At 40.0% G+C, this 21,019-nt stretch overlaps 3 protein-coding genes across 7 annotated transcripts in view; 1 reads left to right on the forward strand and 2 right to left on the reverse strand.

Moving 5' to 3' along the window:
- LOC137193859 (rapamycin-insensitive companion of mTOR-like) overlaps positions 1-1,784 on the forward strand; it is a 21,009-nt gene extending 19,225 nt beyond the window's left edge. For all 5 annotated transcript variants that reach the window (XM_067605299.1, XM_067605274.1, XM_067605283.1 and 2 more), the window contains one exon: positions 9-1,784. In XM_067605299.1, coding sequence (XP_067461400.1) covers positions 9-89 — 81 coding nt within the window. In that variant the 3' untranslated portion in view covers positions 90-1,784. The remainder of the gene's footprint in view (positions 1-8) is intronic.
- Positions 1,621-14,421, reverse strand: npc1l1 (NPC1-like 1). Its single transcript, XM_067605320.1, has 21 exons — positions 14,177-14,421; positions 12,663-12,824; positions 11,578-12,492; positions 10,941-11,234; positions 10,621-10,844; positions 10,405-10,505; positions 10,138-10,310; positions 9,202-9,330; positions 8,303-8,485; positions 8,088-8,202; positions 7,652-7,917; positions 7,420-7,509; positions 7,116-7,306; positions 5,630-5,757; positions 5,382-5,511; positions 5,234-5,289; positions 4,991-5,141; positions 4,601-4,832; positions 3,683-3,796; positions 3,389-3,551; positions 1,621-3,269 (listed from the first exon to the last, which is right to left on the reverse strand). The coding sequence occupies exons 1-21, from the start codon at positions 14,216-14,218 to the stop codon at positions 3,034-3,036; spliced, it is 4,095 nt and encodes a 1,364-aa protein (XP_067461421.1). The 5' UTR covers positions 14,219-14,421; the 3' UTR covers positions 1,621-3,033.
- Positions 14,422-19,261: 4,840 nt separating this feature from the next.
- nono (non-POU domain containing, octamer-binding) lies at positions 19,262-21,019 on the reverse strand. Its single transcript, XM_067605388.1, has one exon. It carries the CDS (start codon positions 20,888-20,890, stop codon positions 19,556-19,558), a length of 1,335 nt encoding a protein of 444 aa, XP_067461489.1. The 5' UTR covers positions 20,891-21,019; the 3' UTR covers positions 19,262-19,555.

Here is a 21,019-nt window from a genome sequence, read left to right on the forward strand (position 1 = left end):
TTTTCCAGATGTTTGATGAAGCAGAGGCGATCCTGACAAAGCTACCAAAACCTGTTGAAGAGGACGTTGACCCTCCTGTAGAATCCTGATCATCCTTCCCCCCTTTTGTTCCCTGCACAGCCCCCAATCCTGCCACCCTACAAACATGGAAAGAAAGCAAGACTGAAAGACAGATACGGCTGTAAGGATGGGGAGGCGTTTGGCATGTTTCTGTTGCTCTAAACAGAGCACCATAGCCAAGGAAAAGGAGGAGGTGGTCATCACTCGCCTTTCTTCTAGCAAATTAAAGCTGGAAACTAAGGACGTCAATATCTGTAAACAAAGTTTAACCTAACACGCCTAATGCTGTTTCAGACTTCTTTTTTTTTTCTTTTTTTTTTTTTTTTTACAGGAAAAAGGGGGAGCAGTTTAACCAAATACTGTTTTCAGATGGGGTGGCAATCTTGAGCAACACTCAATAATAATAATAATGATAATAATAATGATAATAATAATAATACATCAACATAATGCTTAAGGACAAGCTGGATCATTAAGACAAAGACTCACGCTGTGTTAAAAAACATAAAAAAGAAGAAAAAATTCTATCAACATTTTATCTCTTTCCAGAGGTGGTGTTTTCTGTAATGAAATGAATAAGGCATGTTGTTGTGTCTACCCAGTGATTCCTCGGAACCCGTGTTCTTTTTTCCCCTTATGAAACAAAACACTAAAGAGAGTCCTGCTGTTTTTATGTTTTTTTTGTATCTGGAGCCTTCCTGGTTCACATCCCACCCCGACCTGTGATCTGCTCTAGCCGGATATGTGCTTTTGCTTCTCTTGCCTCATCACTTCCTACAACCTGTAGCCTCTTGTCAGCACAGACAGCCAATTACTTTTCTATTTCTTGTATCTCAGACAATCAAACATCACTAGTATTGTACTTTCCTAAGCACTATATATGTCACCCGTTACACAGTACATAAGGAGAATAGCATGTGATTTTATGCTAGTTTATGCCATCCTTTACCTGCTTAGGACCTTTTAAATCTTTGGAAAGGTGCTCTGTTGTATAAGTTATGTAATATCTGTTCTGTAGACTGACTCATTACAGACTCAGTACCAAACTCCTCTCATTTGCAGGCATTTCCAAAACCCCGCATAAGCCCCACAGCTCCCCGACTCTATGCCTTCTTACCTCTGTGCTTCACTTCCACTGCATGTGCAACAAGCATGGCAAATCTGTAACCTGTTGTCACCTTAACGTGTTTTCTCGCTTGTAAAACTTTTTGAAGATAGGTTGCCATTACATGCTGCCATTACATTGTAGGAATATAATTACCCCTTGAATCTGTTTCCACAATGCAATATCACCTGTCTGTCATTGGCTGAGATGGAGGGGAGGGGGGGTGCGATGACTAAAGGATTTGTAAAAGGTTTCCAGGGAAACGGGGGATCTCTGTTTCCATTGGCTTGTTTTTGCTATAATGCTGCTACACAAATGGACTCATAGAGAGATGATTCATAGATCAGCTGAGTGATGTCAGATCCGATCTATTTATTATATGTCTGTACCATAGAGTGAGCTCAACCAGAGAAGAAAAAAGTTATTTATATTTTTTCCTCAAGACTGTATTATAATTTAAAAAGATTTGTTTTTGTTTGTTTTTTTTTTTTCTTTTTTGCCTGAATCGTGGTTTCCCTTGTATAATGTGTACAGTATGTTTTGGGGGCATTGATGACCTAAAGAAACATACAATCCTATCAAAGGGATGCATTGTTAATAAAACAAAATTTGAAATACCCATGATGTTTGACTTTATTTTCGTATTTTCATTTTTAATTTGTAATTTCTCTCTTAATTAACTCATGACGGGCGTATTACAATGTCACTGTCTAAAACTGTAGAACCGTTCTGTTTCAGCAATGTTCTCACATTTTAGATTGAATCATAATGTCGATTGGCCGTTAGGATAGAGGTATCATATAGTTGCATTACTTTTGGAAGAAATGCAGGTATACCCTGATGTACCCCTCTTCATAAAGGTAGACTTTCACATCTACGTTGCAAGTTATTTTGGTCAAAATTTCAATTAAATTAGTTTCCTACTTTCATAAAACTTTCCCTTAAATCTTTACAACCCAGCCAATAAAAGAAGTAATTGCCATGCTTTCTGACCATTTTAACACTATATGCAACACATAATGTTTAGTATGATGACTCCAACTCAGATGCAGAGGGTATACTTAGACTCTGTGTGATCCAGAGACAGTGAAGTGGTCCAGAAAACACCAATCTAGCATCATCAATTCATGTTCTTCTTAGGGTAGCCTATAAAAAAATGTGGGCGTTCCACACAATATTTCTCATGGCTTGACAAATCGTAGTGATCAGTTAAACAATAAATTAAAATTGGTATCATAATTAAATAAAAAAAATCTTACTTGCATGAAAAATTATAATGCCAAATGATTTTACAACATAATAAACATATTTAATATTTTTTCACTGATTGCACATTTTACAATAATGGCCATCATACTGCAGTTGAAGAAACTATAATATGAAATGCTGGAGTGTGTATTCTCTTATATATACTACTTGAAACAGTGCTAATGTGAAGTATTCATACATACAAAATTATTACATTCAATAAAAAAAACAAAATGACTAATTCAAGAGCATTTGTCTACTTCCTGTCCTGTTAAATAATTCCACAATTGAAAAAAACAATCATTCCTGGCTGCAGTGCTTATGAAAAGACACATGTAGTGTTCCATAACTGTATGTTGAGACAGGAAAGTTGACTCTTGTTGCAATAGTCCACTCTTGCAATGCTCAGAAATTGTGCACAACTTATGTGTTGTTGTCTTCAGTCCCACTGCTCCATTTCTGATTGAGGTACATAGTTAGGTTAATGATTTCCATATGGAGCCAAATATAAGACCCCTTGCTATCTTTGTCCTTTTCATTGTCCATCCTTGTTCAGTTTGTTACAGAGGTATTTACTCATCAGAACTTGAAAACAGCTCCGTTTGTATAGTTGGTGGTGCTCAGAAACGGTCAATTTTCACCTCCTTCTCCTCTTTGTCTCCAAAAGTTTGTGAAGGACTGCTGGTGTCTCTGGGAGCCTTTGTGGAGTATGAATCTGGATCATGTCTTGTCTCATTGTCTTCGTAGCTTATGTTATCATAAACATGTCTCATGTTGTTTCTCATCTCCAGCTCCTGAGCGGCCTTTGCTTTGGCCTGCTGGAGCTGCAGCAGCACTGCTTTATTCACACCAGGGCCTGAGAAAAGAAAACATGAAGATCAGGAAAAATGTTTTCTATTTTACTCTTCAGTCCTCCCCTTCAGTTTCATGGGTGCCCTCTGTTGCACAGAAGAACATGCAGAACAAAGTACATACCAAAGTAGCTGAGCAGCACAGGGAGGAATATGAGTCCGTGAGCCATCCCCAAAAGTGTAATGACCAGGTTTAACCGGAAGAAGAAGATCTGGATGAGTTGTGCTTTGGCAAACGCCAGCACAAGGATGCCAGGCAGGTTGGTCATAGCAACACCAGCAAACACCTTCAGGGAACAAAGTAAACACACTCAACTCAGTCAGCTGTTACTGTTTGGTGTAAATCAGATATTTGTACAGTTGCTTTAAATTTTTCTGTGATCCAGATCGGCTCCAGATTGCCTTATAGTTTACTTACAGCGCTGCCCATGTTTGCTGTAGCCTCCATGGCTCTTTCCACACGTGTGGCTTTAGTGCTGACTGCAAAGGATCTCGTCATGTGGGACACAAACTCCACAGAGATGCCCACCGCCTGCAAAAAAAATTGACCAGATGGAATCAATTAGTTATTGTTTACAGGCTGAAAGCAAGATTTCTATTAACATTTGTTATACCGTAATTATATTTTCATGAATTGTAATTAACACTGCAAGCTTAGACTAGAATTTTACTTGTGCATATCTCAGATGAGCACGTTACTTAAATCTGTAAGCAAAGCGCTATAAAACTATGAAATGTAATAGTAATGATTCATTGTTCAATATCTGAAAACTAAAAACGTAAAGTGAAAATGTAAAAAGTATTACATCACAGATTAACGTTTAGGCTACAAGACATGGGAAAATGTTAAAGGGGTATTACATTAAGTTAGTATTGCACTTGGATAACGTTGGAGGACTCAAAAGAAACTAAAGATTGTAAAAAAAAAAAAAAAAGAAGCAGCAGACGTCGAGATATCCTGACTTTTCTTTCCTAGTATGGGTCAAGCTTCAAAAATACTGGATCCTACATTACCCACAATGAACCTCAGGCATATACACACACATATATATATACATATATATATATATATGGCATATTTCCCAGGAGACCCTCCTGCTTGGTGAACACCCACATCCCCTCCAGTTTGTAATGTAGGCTTTCTGCTGTTAAGTTTGTAGTCTCTAAACCTCTAAGATAACCATGATGACGTCACTATGACATCATCTAGGTTATTTTTTCAGACTTTGGAAAGACTGTTTTCAGGAGCTGTTGAGAACTCATCACAAGTAAACTGAACTGCATGTGCACAATTGTTGCAGTGTCCCTTTAAACCTCATCGCAGGCGTGCTCTTACCGTGACCAGGTTGATAAGGGCCACTGCGTTGTAGTCTATGCTCCAGAGTGTCATGACACCAACAGTATCCACGACGATCATGATTATGGTAATAAGGTTGAGCAGACCGGAGCGCAGGTCCAAACCCAGCAGCAGACAGCACACCACGAAGGTCGGCAGCAGACACAGGGAGATGTTGAAGAGTCCCTCTGGCACAATGGTCAGGTACTGCTCGTAAAATACATTAGTCACCCTGGAAGAAGGACAGAAGCAAAATAATGGTCAGAAACTAGAGACTGCATAGATTAAATGGATTAGTAATGAAAAGAAACTGCCTATTCACATTGTAGAAGTTATTTATTTTTTTAGAGAAGGGAAGATGACATGAAGGAGTTGAGGGAAAGTACATACGTATAAGGAAAGACTTCAAAGTCAGGTGAGGTGCCTTCTATTTTCCTCATGCCCATGGTGATGTTGTGCGCTAGCTCTCTGGCCTTCAGCAGTGCAGCAGTGAACTCCTGAGAGTTGGTCAGAGGTGTGTGGTAAGCCATGAACCGTGACGCTGTGAGAACAGGGAGACAGGCTCAGATACTTGCATCACGTCTGTGTAAAAAACACACATTTGACTTTAAGATGACTTTACAAATGTCTTACCTATAATTTCTCCATTGTCATCAATCACCACAGCCTTGTCATAGGCTCCTAGACCACTGTTGAAAGACAAAATAAGCAGTGAGAATGATGTCTTGATCATGTGATGTTTTTGTGTGTACGTGCGCACACGGACAGCTAGGATACACACCCTTTGGGACACTTCAGGTCAGGCCTGTGACCCAGGAAGGCAGGGAGTAAATTGTTGAATTTTTCCGCACTAGGTCTGAGGACACCATCTAGAGGAATACCCATACACTTCCGGCACTTTAAAAAACCGTCTGAGAAATGAGAGCAGAGCAGGTGTTAATAAAGGAGGGGTAAAATCATTCCTCATATAGGGACATTCACAGTTGAGAGTGTGTGTTACTGTGGTATTCTCTAAGCAGTGATTCTCACCTTCTTCTGCAGGACAGAAATTGTCCTTGTTTGGACCAAAGGAATACACACGACAACAACTGGATGCAGGGTTCAGCCAGTCGATGAAATCATCTACCCAGGAGTTAGCAGGAATAGCCAAGTAGGATCTACAAATCACATTATCAATGAGTTAAAGGAACGCAGGAATACAAATGTCCATGTTAAGGTTAAGGTGTTATTCTTTGTCTTATTATCGGCAAATCCTATGAAAAGAAATCAGAAAAAAATGTTTAATGTTTCTCAGTACTTTCAGATTACCTTACCCTGTCTGTGGCACTCAGCCCCAAGCCCATTCATTTTGACTGAAGATGCCAATTTTTTCCGACAAAAATATGGGTCACAAATATAAAGCTTCTTTTTTTTTAAGTGTCTGTAGTTTCCTAAAATAGCTGGGCACTTTGGTTTTTAGCTAATGTTACTCAAGTGGAAGTAAATAGTGCATTTGCTTAGGACTATATTCTGCTGTGGCTTACACAGCTAGCCTGGCTCTGTCCAAAGGTAAATGAAATCCACCTTCCAGCACCTCTAAAGCTCACTAATTGACAACTGGCTGCTGGTTCATGTTTAATACACAGACATCAAAGCGGCATCAAGCTTCTCCTCTAACTAGATAAGCATATTTCTCAACATGTCTCAACAAACTATTTCTTTAACTTTTTACAGTGATATTCACATTATTGAAGTTGGTAAAACAACAACAAATTTAGCTCCTTTTGAGCAAGCATTTTGAAACTAAACCCTTCAGATAAATTTAATACATTTCTTATCGAGCATCATTGCTTTTTATCTCACGTCTTTCACTTTCATATGATATTATACTTCTGGCGAATTTCCCATCATGAGAACAGCTTTGCTATTTACCAGTAAGCAACTGATAATGCCAATGATAAATTAGCTCCTTATCTCCAGGAAATAAAAGTGTGTTGTATAATCCCCTTGAAAGCCACGATCCCCTTCAAGTCATCTATAGCTGATACTCAATATCATAATTAAAAGGTTTTCAGGTATGTCACAGTGATCGCTGGGTAATATTTCTCTACTGTAAACACTGAGCTTAGTATATGTATCATAAATTATGTTTGCTTTGAAAAGATATATACTATACTTTACTTAGAAGAAGTTATATTACACCTATTAATTAGCCTTGTCTACATACATGTTTCCATTCATAAATACAAACTGTAAGAATGGGGGATATTTCTCCACACCTGGCATGATCAGTTACGGACAGTCTTTATCTACTCAAAGCTGTTTAGCTGAGTTTATCATTAACTGATCAGATTGGCTAGTATGTAAGAGGTTGCTACTATGATATCAGCAGGTTCAAGGATCTGTCAGAGAAAAATAATGATGATGTGAAGGACACGGTTGATGCAGCATTTAATTGAGCAACAACAGCACACAACTTGTCTAAAAGCCTTAATTTTCTCTCATCCAGATTATAAAAATTAACTCACTGACTCACCGATCAGGGTAGTTAACGGCATACTGGATCTTCTGGGTCAGAGAGAACTCATCACAGCCCACGCTGGAGCAGGTTGCATTCATGCCTGCCACAGTAGTGAAGTTGAAGCCCTTGGTTGTTACAAAATACACAGGCACTCCAACCTCAAAGTATTTATACAAGTAGTGGAAATAGTCTAGCATGTAAGAGCCCTGTGCAAAAAACAAAAGAATATTTGTTAGGTTACATATAAAGAGGAATGTGAATATACTGTGTAGTCAAATAAGTTGACGAGCAAATTGACAGAGAGCAGCTCTTAACTGACCTGAGGCATAGCCAGCTCCTGATCCAGACCCACAGTCACATTGAACATGAGGAATATGGAACCACAGAACATGAAGAGGAAAACCAGCATCTGGAGAGGACACAGGGCAAAGTGTATTCAACAAATCATCAACTTCAACAATTCATTGATTTAATTTTCATGACATGATTAGCACACAAGAGGTCACAGGTTGAGAAAGAATCTGTCTTATGTTATAGCTGAAGGGTTGTACCACTATGATCCTGGTGTAACAGTTCAGCAGGACAGGGGCGTAGTATTTCCTCATGAGGGGTAGCAGGAAGCCCTCGTTGGGCTTGTTGGGACGCTGTGTTGACACTGTAATACAGCAGAGCAGTTCACAGCGGTTCTTGTCTTGCCGCCTGGCGTCCAGGGACAGCAGCGCCACAAAGGCTGTCATCTGGAGGACGAAGTCCATGAGCACAGCCAGAGCAGCGTACAGAGCAAAGGACTTCACCGCTGGCATGGTGGACAGGGCCCCTTGGGTAGCACAACAGAGACACAGTTAGAGTCACATTTTGTACAGAAATCTCATGGTCTCTTCTCACACACTGTATGTGCACAGACTTGTATTGCTCCTTTACAATGTCAGTGTTAGATAGGGCACTTTGTTTCTTTTCAAAGACTAACACATATGCTACACATATTACCTAGAAAGAAGCAGACAGACTCTGAGAGACTGCACAGGAGCATGCTGGGAGCTACGTTTCCAAGGACGCGACCAATCTGCTCCTCTCTCTTCTCTCCGGGCCTCCGTACATCTCTCTGTAAAGAAGGGACGGCAAGGTAACATTACGAAAAAAATGATACACATATCTTACAAAATCAGCCGCATTGTACATTTGTGGTGCACACAAATAAACACCTGGTACTCCAGAACAAAGATGAAGATGTTGTCAGCTCCGACAGCGAGCACCAGGAAGGGCACGACCTGCAGAATGACAAGCGAGGAGGGGATGCCGATCCAGGAGTAGAAGCCCATGGAGGCCAGGACAGAACAGCCAACCACAAGGATCCCACCCAGACCCACCAGAAACTTAGAGTCCACCTGCAGAACACAGAAGAAAGACTCCAGAGGTTCATTCAACTCAGTGAACCTTCTCTTTTTCCCATATCTTTTGCTCTGTATCACGTCTTCTGCACTGTATAATTTCATGGCCGAGATAAACGCTTTACAGCTGACATAGCCACACTACTGTAGTCTCTCCTTATCATACAAGTGATAAGTACTGTTTCATCAACTCTGCTTTCTTGGTGGAGGCTTATTCTATTCCAGGCACATGTTATATACCTCTATGTTTATAGTATGACTTCTAAAACAACCAAATTTAAGTAACAACAGCTTAACAAGACTAAGAGTTTACAGCCACACTAGCTGCTCTGTGAGACTATTCACAGTGGTACAGTGGTTCAAAGTTCATCTAAAGCTAACGAGTTTTGGTATTTGGTCACAAACCAAAGTATTGGACAATAAAAATTTTAACCTAATGAATGGTGCTAGATGAAAAGTTATTGTAAAAGAGTTTACAATTAATTCTGAGAGGACCATGAATGCCAAATGCCAATGGTAATTCATCCATTAGTTGTTGAGACAAATTTCAACCTCATGGTGGCAGTAGAGGAAAATTCAGAGGATCACCAAAGTCAGCAGGATTCATTCTCTGGGGACCATGAATGTGCTGGATACGCTGGTGTATCTAAAAAAGCTGAGTAGTGTAAAATATTGCATAATAATGAAGTTGGACATTACTACATAAGTCTTACCAGTATGCGTTTCCATGAAGAGTACTCCCCCAGTGCCACAGCAATGTAAACAAAGATTACAGCATAGCTGATCATGAAGATGGGGATATCCTCTGCTGTTGTCCGATTAATCTCATCCTCAAGAGACCTCTGTGGACATAGGGTAGAGATAAGTAAAGAATTATGAGTTTAGGAGTTAAATGACCAGTGTGTAGGATTTAGTGGCATCTAGCAGTGAGGTTGCAGATTGCAACATATTGAATACCCCTCCCCTCCCCTTCCGAGTGTGTAGGACAAACTATAATGGCTATGAAACTCGTGAAAAATGTGAAAGGCCCTCTCTAGAGCCAGTGTTTGGTTTATCCATTCTGGGCTACTGTAGAAACATTGTGGCCATGCAACATAGTGGCTTTCATGGACAAGGACCCTCTCCCTATATAGATATAAAGGGCTCATTCTAAGATAACAAAAAACACAACAATTCTTATTTCCATGGGATTATACACTAATTAAAATATACTTATGAATATTATATTCCATTTTTGTCAATATTTCTGCCAATAGATCCCCCTATGTCTTATACACTAGTTCTTTAAGAGAACAAGGTGATAGAAAAAGAGGGGAGAACTAACACACCCTCTGGAAAAGCTGTGACAGCAGGTCTTTACCAGCACAGCTACTGATTACTTCTTTTTGTACCCCCTTTTTTAAGGATTTGCTCTTTTTACATAGGAGATAGTAGAAACTAGACAGGAAATAAGTGGAGAAATATGAGGGATGACATGCAACAAAAGTCCCCTGCCAGATTCAAACTAGGGACATCGTTGCTGATTATTGCAAACAGCTATTTCCACTATCCCAAAATCCACTATTGGAAAATGATCATTTGTGACTTTTTTTTATATGTGACAGATATGTGTTCTGATGTGTTCTGTGAGATCCCATTTCTTATTGTACCTCTGCCATGTATGCAAAAGTGAAGTTGGTGGCAGGGTTTCTCTGATAGTCTTGGACAATTTTGAGAAACTCTGTCTCCCACTGCATAGCCACTTTGAACTTGACGTTGGTACGGGCGTAGTTGTTGAGGGAGAATGTCAGGATGAAAGCCTCAGCATTAGTGTAGTCATCATCTGGGAAAAGAAAGACATATAAAAGTGAGTTGTGCAGTTTTTTGTTTGTTGTACAGGCATATAATGTGTAAATGAAGTGCTAAATGTAACTCACTCTCATAGCCTCCGACAGCCAGAAAGGGAAAGACTGGAGCTCCGTAGTCGGCCATGCAGCTCATACCTAAATCAGTGATGTCTTTGAAGGACAAGGGAGAGCTTGAGAGGAGAGAGAAGAAGAGAATGAAAAGTTTTTTTTAATTACTGACCACTGGCAAAAGCATTATTGCATTTTTTCCTGTTTGATTTGAAATTCCATTTTAAGAGTCCTTACTTGAGGCAGTAGATTAGATGGTCTCTCCAGTCCACCTCTTTGGTCACTCCCATCTCTGTCATGTTAACCTTACTGGTAATGTTCGTCACGTTGTTCTGGAAGTACTGTGGCAAGCTGTTGACTGCACAGTCGGTCAGAGAGGGATCGGATGGGTTCAGTGGTGCAAAACACACATCCTTCAGACTTGCTGTGCGATTCAGATCCTCTGACCAGAACTCGATGTTCTAGAAATGCCACAGAAGAGGCATCAATGTGTCAAAATTATACAGTGAAGTTTTGTGGATACTGTCAACACCAAACTTTGGTTCAGTGGTCTTTACCTGTATTCGTGTCTGGAGCTCCAGCAGCTCAATAATGAGATCTTGGGATACAAGGCCACTAAAGTTTTGTTGTCCAAACAGCAAAGAGTTGTAAATGTGGCCTTTTCTTCCTGGCGCTGTCAAGATTAGCTGGTTCGTCCTGAAGAAGGGGTCAAAGTGCGTGTCGTGGAAGTCCTTCTCCTGGCGGGCTCGGCTGTTGGGAGCAGACCACAGCTCGACTGGGTCAGTGGTGAGTGTAATGGACATGAGGCCAGCAGCGAAAGCAGCCACGACTACAGCTGACACCAGGAGCACCTTGAATGAGGATCAAATATTAACAACTGAGACATATCTTCATCATCTCGCTTACAACCAACTTCCTACTTATAGCCACTGTGTGTAGAATTTGTATGTGATTGCAACAAATCTTATAAATTATTATGATGGTTTTGTTTTTATTTGCAGAAAAATTTGCCAAATTTAATGAGAATTGTCTTTAAGTCCATTTTTCACAGTGTCCCCCCTGATCAGATCACTGGGAGGTACCAATGTCAGAAATTGTTGCTTTAACTTGTCAACTAAAACAATAAGCAATTCTGTAAGCCTGCACATTGTTTATTCTACTTATTCTGGTAAAAAATTCTTTGGTGAAACTAACCGTGATGGGATATGTGGCCATGAGAGTTCCCCATCTCTGAAACAAATTGCTTAGGAAAGTTTGAGCAGCCAGGCTATTCCTTTCGGCGCACGTCACTTCTGATGGATCAATGACCTGCTGAGTCACATTATTACTGTTCTGGTCTTTGCCTTTCCCCTTTCTCTTTCCTGTCTCTTCATCCTTTCTTTTCTGATACCTCACAAAGCAAGAGACAAAGAGGAAGAACAGGAAGGCAAATATCAGGAGACAGAACAAGATGATAGAAATCACAAGGAAGCCATCTGAGCCCAGCAGCCTGAAGGGTCCGGGTGGCTGTGGAATAGACACATTTGGGCACGACTCTTGGCAGTCCTTGCAGGAGCAGACCTGACCTCCAGATGGTGTGGTCTCGTTACATCTTAAAGCTCGTCCATTGTAGGGAATCACACCCTCTGGTAGTCCCTCCGTGTCTCCAACTTTCAGCAGCGTGAAGTCAATGTCCAGTGGAGCCAGGCCGTTACTGGAGTCCCCCTGGAAGTCATACCAGCGTTGGGGGGTGCACAGCTTGGCACCATACTGACCACACATGGTGGCAATGGCAAAGCCTCCTGTTGCAGGGATCTTGACATTTTTACAAGACTCAAAGGAAGCATCTGCAAATTTGGTGGTTAAGAATGCCTGGTAGCCCACCACGGCCTCTTTCGTCTTGTTTGTTAGTTTGTTGGTGATGTTCATGACCTTTGTGACTTTTAGCATCTGGCTCTGGTCAGGGCTGCATGTGCTCATGCAGTGCAGGTGTGCAAAGTTTTCAGCGCAGGAAGGGCAGCGGACAAGCACAGCCTTGGACAGGGACAAACTCTTTTCCAGGGATGACAGCTGTTTAATGGAGCAGCAGGCATATGTGTTGTTCAGTCCACGATCCAGGATCGGACACACCTGCAGCAAGAACAGGTGTCATATGAATGGTTAGACTCAAACACAAGCTCACTTCGTGTCAAAGGAAGACTTTCAAAAACATTTTTTAAGAGTAGACTAAGAAGACTTCAGAATAGACCTAGGCTACTTTACCATGCTTAATTCAGCCTAAGCAGGATCTACATACAGACCTTTTTGAGTTTCTTGTAGTGTTCTCCTTTGATTGATCGGGCAGGGCTGTAATTGAGACAGGGGACGATAGGAGGAATGAGGGCAACTCCCACCGATGGGTTTCGACCACATTCCTCATAGAAAGCACAGTGGCCAGGTTCATGTTGGGCCTTGGACAGAACCTGCGTGGAAGACAACAGTTGTAAAAAATAATCATATAATGAAAGCATAATTGTGCAGGTAAGTGAGAAACAAAGCACACTTACAACCCTGGAGAAGTGGAGGAAACATGGGATACTCACAACGGATACTTTTTGGCACTACCTTGCATCTATCTCAGTGTGTTTTACAAACACAATTAGCCAACCATTGTTAATAGAAATAAAAATTCTGAATGATATTTCCAAAACATTGCAGGTAGCAACAAGGTTTGACTAGGTTTATCATGTTCACAATTGGTTGAACTTTTTTTTTTTAAAGACATTACAGTATTAACCCATAAATGTCTTTGCAGGGTTATTATGACATTAGCACTGTACTGTGCCCTGTCATATCAGCTACTTAATGCCACTTTGCAGGAACAATAAAATGGAGAATTGTTAAAGTATGTTCAAGTGCAAATATGTTGAACATGTTCAAGGTTGATAACCACCACACTCCACCTTTGTGACGTAATCAGATGACAATATCCAGAAATGAGTTCCAAATTAATAAATACCTTTCATATCATTTATATTTTACTTCCGTGTTTTAGTTTACTTCCACTTGATCAAATTTGACATAGACATAAAGGAAAAAAATATTATCCAAACACAATTTCGAAACATATAATAAATGTCAAATGTATGATAAATAATGATTGACTGCATCTGTTCATCTGGGGCAGACTTAACACATTAACCAAAACAAAAAATAGAGCTACAAAAAACAAACAAACTTATTAGACCCTGTAACTATAAACAAACAGGCATTTATATAGATTAAATGTAGTTACTAATATTTTTGAGAGGGTTACTTTTGAAACGTCATCTTTTATTGATTCTTTTATCGATTACCGATCACCCTCTGACAGTAGCAAAAACATATTTTTTTTATTAATTTATCATTTAATATAACTGAATTACATTTGACAATTAATATAAATATTAACATTTTCTCACACATTCATGAGAACACTTCTCTAACATTTGACTTCCGGAATGCAAAGATGAGTCAGAGCATTGAAAGATAATTTTTTTCTTAACATTAGTGGCGCTTTACTGCTGAAACAAATGTAAGTATAACCCTTTTTTTAATTACGTTTTGGTTAATAATTACAATTTAACAACAACCTTTTCCTAAACCTGTAATGACTATATGTGTAGTATTTTGATTACAAAACTGTTATATATAGTCTTCTACTTCCTGGTAAAGTACTATAAAGTTTGTAATACTGGGGGATAATAATGAAGTGTACACAAGTATTTATATTAGAGTACACCATTACAACATTATCAGGCACTACTTCCCTAACAAATAAAAATTACCAACTCACCATACAAGACAGGAAAGTGATCAGGGCTCCGAGGTGGACCATGATTCCTGAAAGTCTTTCAGCAACAGATGAATCAGGGTCCTCAGGTACAGTAAAGTGGAGTGTATATTGATCACTGCAGCTCTATTGAAAGACACATTAGACAAAGTAAGACAGTGAGAGGTGCTATGTTGAGTCTAAGTTGTCCTCTCTCTCTTATCGCTCCTCCGTCCGTCTAACAGTTTTAGGGTTGGGGACAGGGAAACATCATGACATGTCCAACGTCACCGTCCTGTGATGTCCCACCTTTTCTTATCTGGTGTGATGCGGCAGCCGGCCAATCGTAGCTACGGATGATCAATTCCTCTGTTTGATAATTAACATGGGAGTAATTTCGATAGGGTTGCTTGGGAGATGCCAAGCAGCTGAGAGAAACTACAGAAGAGTCCATAATAACAACCGCACCCAGTTTTTCACTTATATAATAATAATATTAATAATACGTTTAATTTGTTGCGCACTTTTCATACATTATGAAACTCAAAGTGCTACAGTCTCTCCTGTCCACCTGAGTCATACTTTGCTTTTGCTCATCGTTGACATTTGGACATATTGAGGACAGATAAATGTATAGATATAGGTTTATCTGAATCAGGTCAATCTCTTCACAACCATCAGCACATAGGATTTTTTTGTATTGTTGTAAGGGTAGAGGTTATTAGGCATATGCCACTCACATACAAAGTATATTAGGCTGGAGCAGGTCCGAACATGACCTTTAGACCATCATTTATATGACACTGATGTGTGACGGCTAAATAGTCTATAAGGTTCAGAGAAAGAAATCTATCTGCTGATGTCCCTGTTACATTTTTTTCTGACATTTTCTTTATAAAAGTGACAGTCTGAAGATGGTAGCAGGCCGTCGTGCCTTGACAATATGACTAATCATTTCCTGTATCACATCCCACAGTCTAAGATTAACTTTGCAATTAATGTCGTTATCACATGTCAAGGTTGTAGGCGAGATAAAACTGAAAACCAAGGTTGAACAGTCATGCCACAGGGCATCAGAGCTATCAGGGCGAAGGTGCGTAAGCATTTAAATTTGTGATAAACAGAGATGGTAAAAAGGACAAGAAGAAATGGGGTAGATATGGTGATGTTCTTTGTTCTGTCATGTGCTGATAAGTAATGGCAGCACGAAGAAATTTGTAACTTAGCCAGCACGACAGAAACTGTTGCATACTGCAGCGAAGACTGTTGAATAAAAGGTAAAATCATGTGATTTATCAGCATGAGTATCGATTTATCTGCTCCTTATCAGCTTAAGTATCCCAAAAGTGGCTGCGCAGCACTGAGACAATCTCTTCAAAGTAATATTCCTTCTACTGTGGTGTACCCCGCTCTTCTGTGTTTAAATCAATTTCTACCCTGATTTATCGTTTAATTATTATATTCCTGCTCCATTGTATCATCTTTGTATAACCATGAGCCGTGCAGAGTGGACTGGGCTGTCACATATTCTTTATGAGTGTCTATCGTCACATACACAAGGGACTCATTCATAAAGTTTTTACAAATATTGGCCAAAATTCTTTGGACATCTGCATTTCTGAAAGAAATGACAACATCCTGAGAAATCTTTACAGGTGCAGGCCAGGTGACGTTTGGTTGCTGCTACAATTTGCCCTGTAATGTACAGTACTATTATACTAACAGTACTAGTATAATAATATAGTAATTATATAATAATGTAACAATTTACAACAATAACAATTTTGACAACTTGTATCAACTAGTAATGTAGTCACAACAACACCATAATTCCATTGACAAAATATGATATTAAATACATAATATTTGTAAGCAATTTCAGCATACAGTATACAAAATATGTTGGTAATATGCTTTTTTTTTTTTTAAAAAAAGAAAAAGATAGCACCGTCATTTCAAGGAATTCTGAAACGGACCCGGGTTTTCCTCTAAGACAGCACACAAACAAACACTACGTAGACTATGTAGACTTGCTCATAAAATCTGATTTTATTTTATCTGAATCTGTCTTACAATAAATACTACCACCTTGTCACAAAGGTAGAATTTATGCTTTGTCATATTTACTGTTAAAATGTAACTTTTTTGTTGAGACTATCAGAGAAGTCGTGATTTAAGATAATAGTATTTTTGTTGCTTTGTTTTTAGTGCAGTATCTGATTGAATCGTCTTATACAGGTGTTCCATTTTCATAAATGCTGCTAATTAGAATTTTTATATATATATGTGTGTGTGTATGAATGAATATATATATATATATATATATATATATATATATATATATATATATATATATACATACATACATACATATATACATACATATATATATATATATATATATATATATATATATATATATATATATATATATATATATATATATATATATATATATATATATATATATATATACACATATATATATATATATACATATATACATATATACAATATGAGCCTCAATTCATTCACAATTAAGCATTATCTTAACAAATACACTGTAAGTCACAGTTTATATAATCCTGAATGCTATGCATGCATTATCTACTGTAACATGAAATCATGACAACATGCTAATCTACGCTTTTCTATAGTGGGGTCTCAAAAGCCTCAGATTAATGATTGATACAAAAAGAAACATCTTACACAGGGAGAGATGCAGAAAATCTCTCACTGTCTATCCTCCAAAGTACAGTGTTTAAAAAGTACCTATCTACATAATTTTGCTCAAAGTCGTTGCTGATTTCACATCCAGATAACACACACTTTCCCCTCTTTATGACTGAGTTCTTATCATTCATCATTTATGGAGGTCTCGTTGTGCATGCTGGTGGAACAAGAAGGTTATCTTGACATTTTAGACTTGGATAAGGGTGAAGGGCAGTTTCCTCAGAAAGGTCTTGGCTATCAGCTGAGGAGGACGTAAAACCTTTGCGTGATGGAGATACAGTTGGAGGATCCTCAAATATCTGCAATTACGAGATATTTAGGATGTTTTAGAGGAGACTCGACAATAATATCATTGATTTGATTCTCACATTTTCCCATTGTTACTTTTCTGACTTTATTCTTTAACCTTTCTGCATAGAAGTTTGGTTTCTACTCAGCAGGTGTCCAACCACAAGTTACACCAAAACATCAATATGCAGCTGCTTTTTTCCTCTTCTGCAACAACACAAACTATGATGATACAACTCAGCTCTTTCCAGAATAAACACAGCACTAGTCTGGCTCATGCATGGGCCTTGAGCTATTATGCAAGTCAGACTTTCTATGCACGGTGTCTCTATTTGGGTTTCAATCTTGACAGATCACTAGATGGATGACTTCTTCATGAAACTCAAACACAGGAGAGTGGTGTGTATACAGCCTGCTGACACGGCACAGATCTGTCCTGGAATCAGCACCAGGAGCTAAAACAGTATTTAAATACAAACTTTGAATACTTTCACTTCAGTGAACTTTGACTAATGAAACTACCTTTCCTCCGAATGATTAAGCTACTCTAAACCACCTTTATTTTTCTGTTGTGGTAAATTTAATCTATCCTGTACACAAAGCAGGATTTTTTAAAAAATGCTACTGCTGATTTAAAATAGACTGCCATCTCCTTGTGGCTTGTTAGTCAGTGACAGTTACAGTGAGTTGTAACACTTTAGGACACTCTGTTCATACATGGTATGGTTGTTGTCACTCTGCAGGTATGCAGGTGTCATTACCCTCTGTGTCACTTTAGGCTGTGTGGGCCTGAGTGTTTGCTGTGCTTTATTCCTCATTCACTGAAACTCTCTTAGGCGAGACACTAAACTTCTGTCTAGTCCAGTAGGAAATAGATTCCCCAGTGAGTCAGACGTCGGATGAATGCAATAACAACTGTGTAAACCATAACTGTGGCACACCTAAGTGGACAGCACCCATTATTAATGTTAATAAACCTTGTGCTCTTCCTGTTGACATGTCCAAATAACATATGAAGACCTATTATGTTCTATGACACGTGTGGCACAGCAGGGTGAACACAGCTGCAGATTATACCATTAATTCTAAATTTAATTTAAATAAACCCGTAAGTAGGTACTGGCAATAATATTCCCAACATAACCAATATTATTGTCATTGCTTGTTAACTTTTTCAGCAGCTGGTTTTCACACTGACACCTCGGTGAAACGACACCATGTGCACTGTTAATTTGCACAGCTTTTTCTTACAACTTTTGTTTGGTTTTTGAAACATCTTCTGCCTTAAACGCAGGACATTATGTTGATGATGTGACATATGCTGCCCTGGAATTTTGTTTCAAGTCATTGATTCATCAGCGCCTCAGTGTTAATTAAATCAATACTCTATTAGTGCACAAAATCCAATTGACAGCAGCGATTCAGCGCTGAACCAAGAACCAGTGAGACACACCCTTTATAGATTACCATAAAACAAACTGTTATCCATTATGGATAATCCTGACCGTCCTCTCCACCACCTACTGGACAGACAGTGGAGTACTTTCTCTAACAGACTGGTTCAGCTTCACTGTCACAAAGACTGATGCAGGAAATCTTTCATGCCCAAAGCAACAACTCTACAACACCTTACATCTGTCTAACAGAGAACTATCAGCTTTATAGTTTTTGTCTCAACCAAACTCCTGTTTTGCTCCTTCAGTAACTTTGCTCATGGTGAATTTGTGCATCTTTATACTCCACCTCACTTGTCTAATGTATATAGTAGGTTATCTTGTGTTTATATTTTGTTATATTTATAGTGTATGCTAAGGTTTTTTCTTATATTGAGCTATTTGTTTTTATTCTTCTATAGATATATATTTCCCTCCTCTAGTGTTGATATGTATATTTACACTGACATTTATTGTTCCCTTGCAATGCCTAGATAACCTGCTGCTGTAATACAAGTACATCTATCTATCTATCAATCATTGCAAAGTGTCTTGATTCTGTCAGTTTTGTGAATAAAACCTGCTGAGGTGGTGACACATCTGGCTTCATATGGTTTTGAAAGAAATTTAGAAATCTTGAGTGTTGGGCTACTCTGAATAAAACAAACTTCTTAGGGAATTGTGAATTTATTCCAATAAAGTCAATAAATTCAGGACAAAAACATCTTCTATCCATATGAAAAGTACATTAAGGTGAGAAATGAAAGTAAAACACATGGCTTATTTGGAGAGTTTGAAGACATTTTAGTACTAAAACATAATTCAAAAGCACTAGTAAAAAAAAAAAACATGCAACATTTTCAAAAGTAAAGTAAAGAGTTCAAAAGTAACTCTCACATGAACTTTAAAAATACAGTGAGTATGAAACGGGAAAAAAAGGACATGTTATTCAAAATCTGCGTTGTTTGTTAGGTCCATAGTCCCCGGGCCCGGGCAGGCCTCTGGGGAAGCCACCCTGGCCTCCTCCGGGCATGTTGGCGTTTCCGGGCCCCGGCATCAGAGGAGCATTCTCAGGAGGCATCCCGGGAGTGCCCGCGGGACCAGAATTCCCACCGAGTGAGTTTCTGTTCATGGGCATCCCATGGCCGCCCATATGCATCCTCATATCTTGCTCTCTGTTTTCAGGGAAGTTGCCCCTGAAGCCCTCCTGCTGCCTCTTCATCATCTCTTCATTGCGCATCCTCATCTCCTCCTCTCTCCTCCGGCGTTCCTCCTCCTGCCGGAGCTCTGCCTGTTTCCTCTTCTGCACCTCTTGACTGTGGAGCTCCTCCATCCTCCGCAGCTCCTCCTGACGCCTCAGCAGGTCCTGTCTCATCAGCATCACTTGGTGCTCGTGTCTGGCCGCCTCCATCTCAGCCTCCAGCTTCTCCTGTGCTTCCTTCATGTTGCGGTCCACCATCTCATACTGCTGCTTCTCCATCTCCATCAGCGCCTTCCAGCGCATGGCATACTCGTACTCGAAGGTACCTGGCTGAGCAAACCGTGGCGGCTGCTCGCGCTCTTTGTGGTACTGCTGGTTTTTGTTTATGAGCTTTTCTGACAGTCCCTCCTCCTCATCAAACTGCTCCATAGGCTCCACCGTGATAGGCCGAGGGAAAGCTGTGAGCAGGTAGGCACCATCACTACACTTATCCAAAGCCTTTCTTGCAGCTGGCTTTGAAGTGTACTCCACGATTCCCTTCCCTGTGGGCCTCCCTCGGTCATCCACTATGATCACAGCTCTCTCTATCTGACCAAAGACAGCAAAGGCCTCTTCCAGCAGCTCGTTGGACACAAACTCTGGCAGATTCTTCACAGTTAAAGCGGCCCCGTGTGTCGCAAACCTCACCCGTATGGGTCTACCTCTGAACGGAGTATCATCCAGCTCGGCTCTGGCGATCTCAGCGATGATCCTGGTTTCTAGTCGAATGAAGCCGAAGCCTCTCTCCTTGTTGACAAAGATCTCGTTGGCCTGGCCATACTTTGCGAACAGCTTCTCGAGGTCCTCCTCGGTGACCCCCGTGGGGAGGTTTCCTACAAACAGCCTGCTGCGCTGGGTGAAGGTCTTCTCCCCGGGTTTCCTGAAGCTCTGCAGGTCCAGAGTTAAGGCCTCATTCAGGCTGCTGTGCTCGCTGTGCTCCGGCTGCTGCCCGTTCGTGTTTGTCCCTCCGGGCTTCCTCTGCTCTCCGGGTCCGGGCTGCCGGTTAGGGCCGTGGTTCTGCTGGGGGCCTCTGTTTCCTTGCATCTTTCTGCAACAGGATTAAAAACCCGAGTCGACAAATCGCCCGATAAAACGGAGCAAACAGCGGATGGTCGCGCACAAAGGGCTGCGAAAATGGCGAGGCTACCGCGGCGCTATTATGACCTCACTTTA

This window comes from Thunnus thynnus, chromosome 2 (genome assembly GCF_963924715.1).
Source record: "Thunnus thynnus chromosome 2, fThuThy2.1, whole genome shotgun sequence".
NCBI classification, from domain to species: Eukaryota; Metazoa; Chordata; class Actinopteri; order Scombriformes; family Scombridae; genus Thunnus; species Thunnus thynnus.

What these genes read in the sequence shown, in the direction of transcription:
- npc1l1 (XM_067605320.1), bottom strand. Translation starts at nt 14,218, where the DNA reads ATGGTCCACCTCGGAGCCCTGATCACTTTCCTGTCTTGTATG. An exon ending in GACCTGAAGTGTCCCAAAGG is followed by an intron (nt 5,290 to 5,381) that starts GTGTGTATCCTA and finishes GTCTTTCAACAG; the next exon opens with TGGTCTAGGAGCCTATGACA. An exon ending in TGACAATGGAGAAATTATAG is followed by an intron (nt 5,142 to 5,233) that starts GTAAGACATTTG and finishes CTGTTCTCACAG; the next exon opens with CGTCACGGTTCATGGCTTAC.
- nono (XM_067605388.1), bottom strand. Translation starts at nt 20,890, where the DNA reads ATGCAAGGAAACAGAGGCCCCCAGCAGAACCACGGCCCTAACCGGCAG.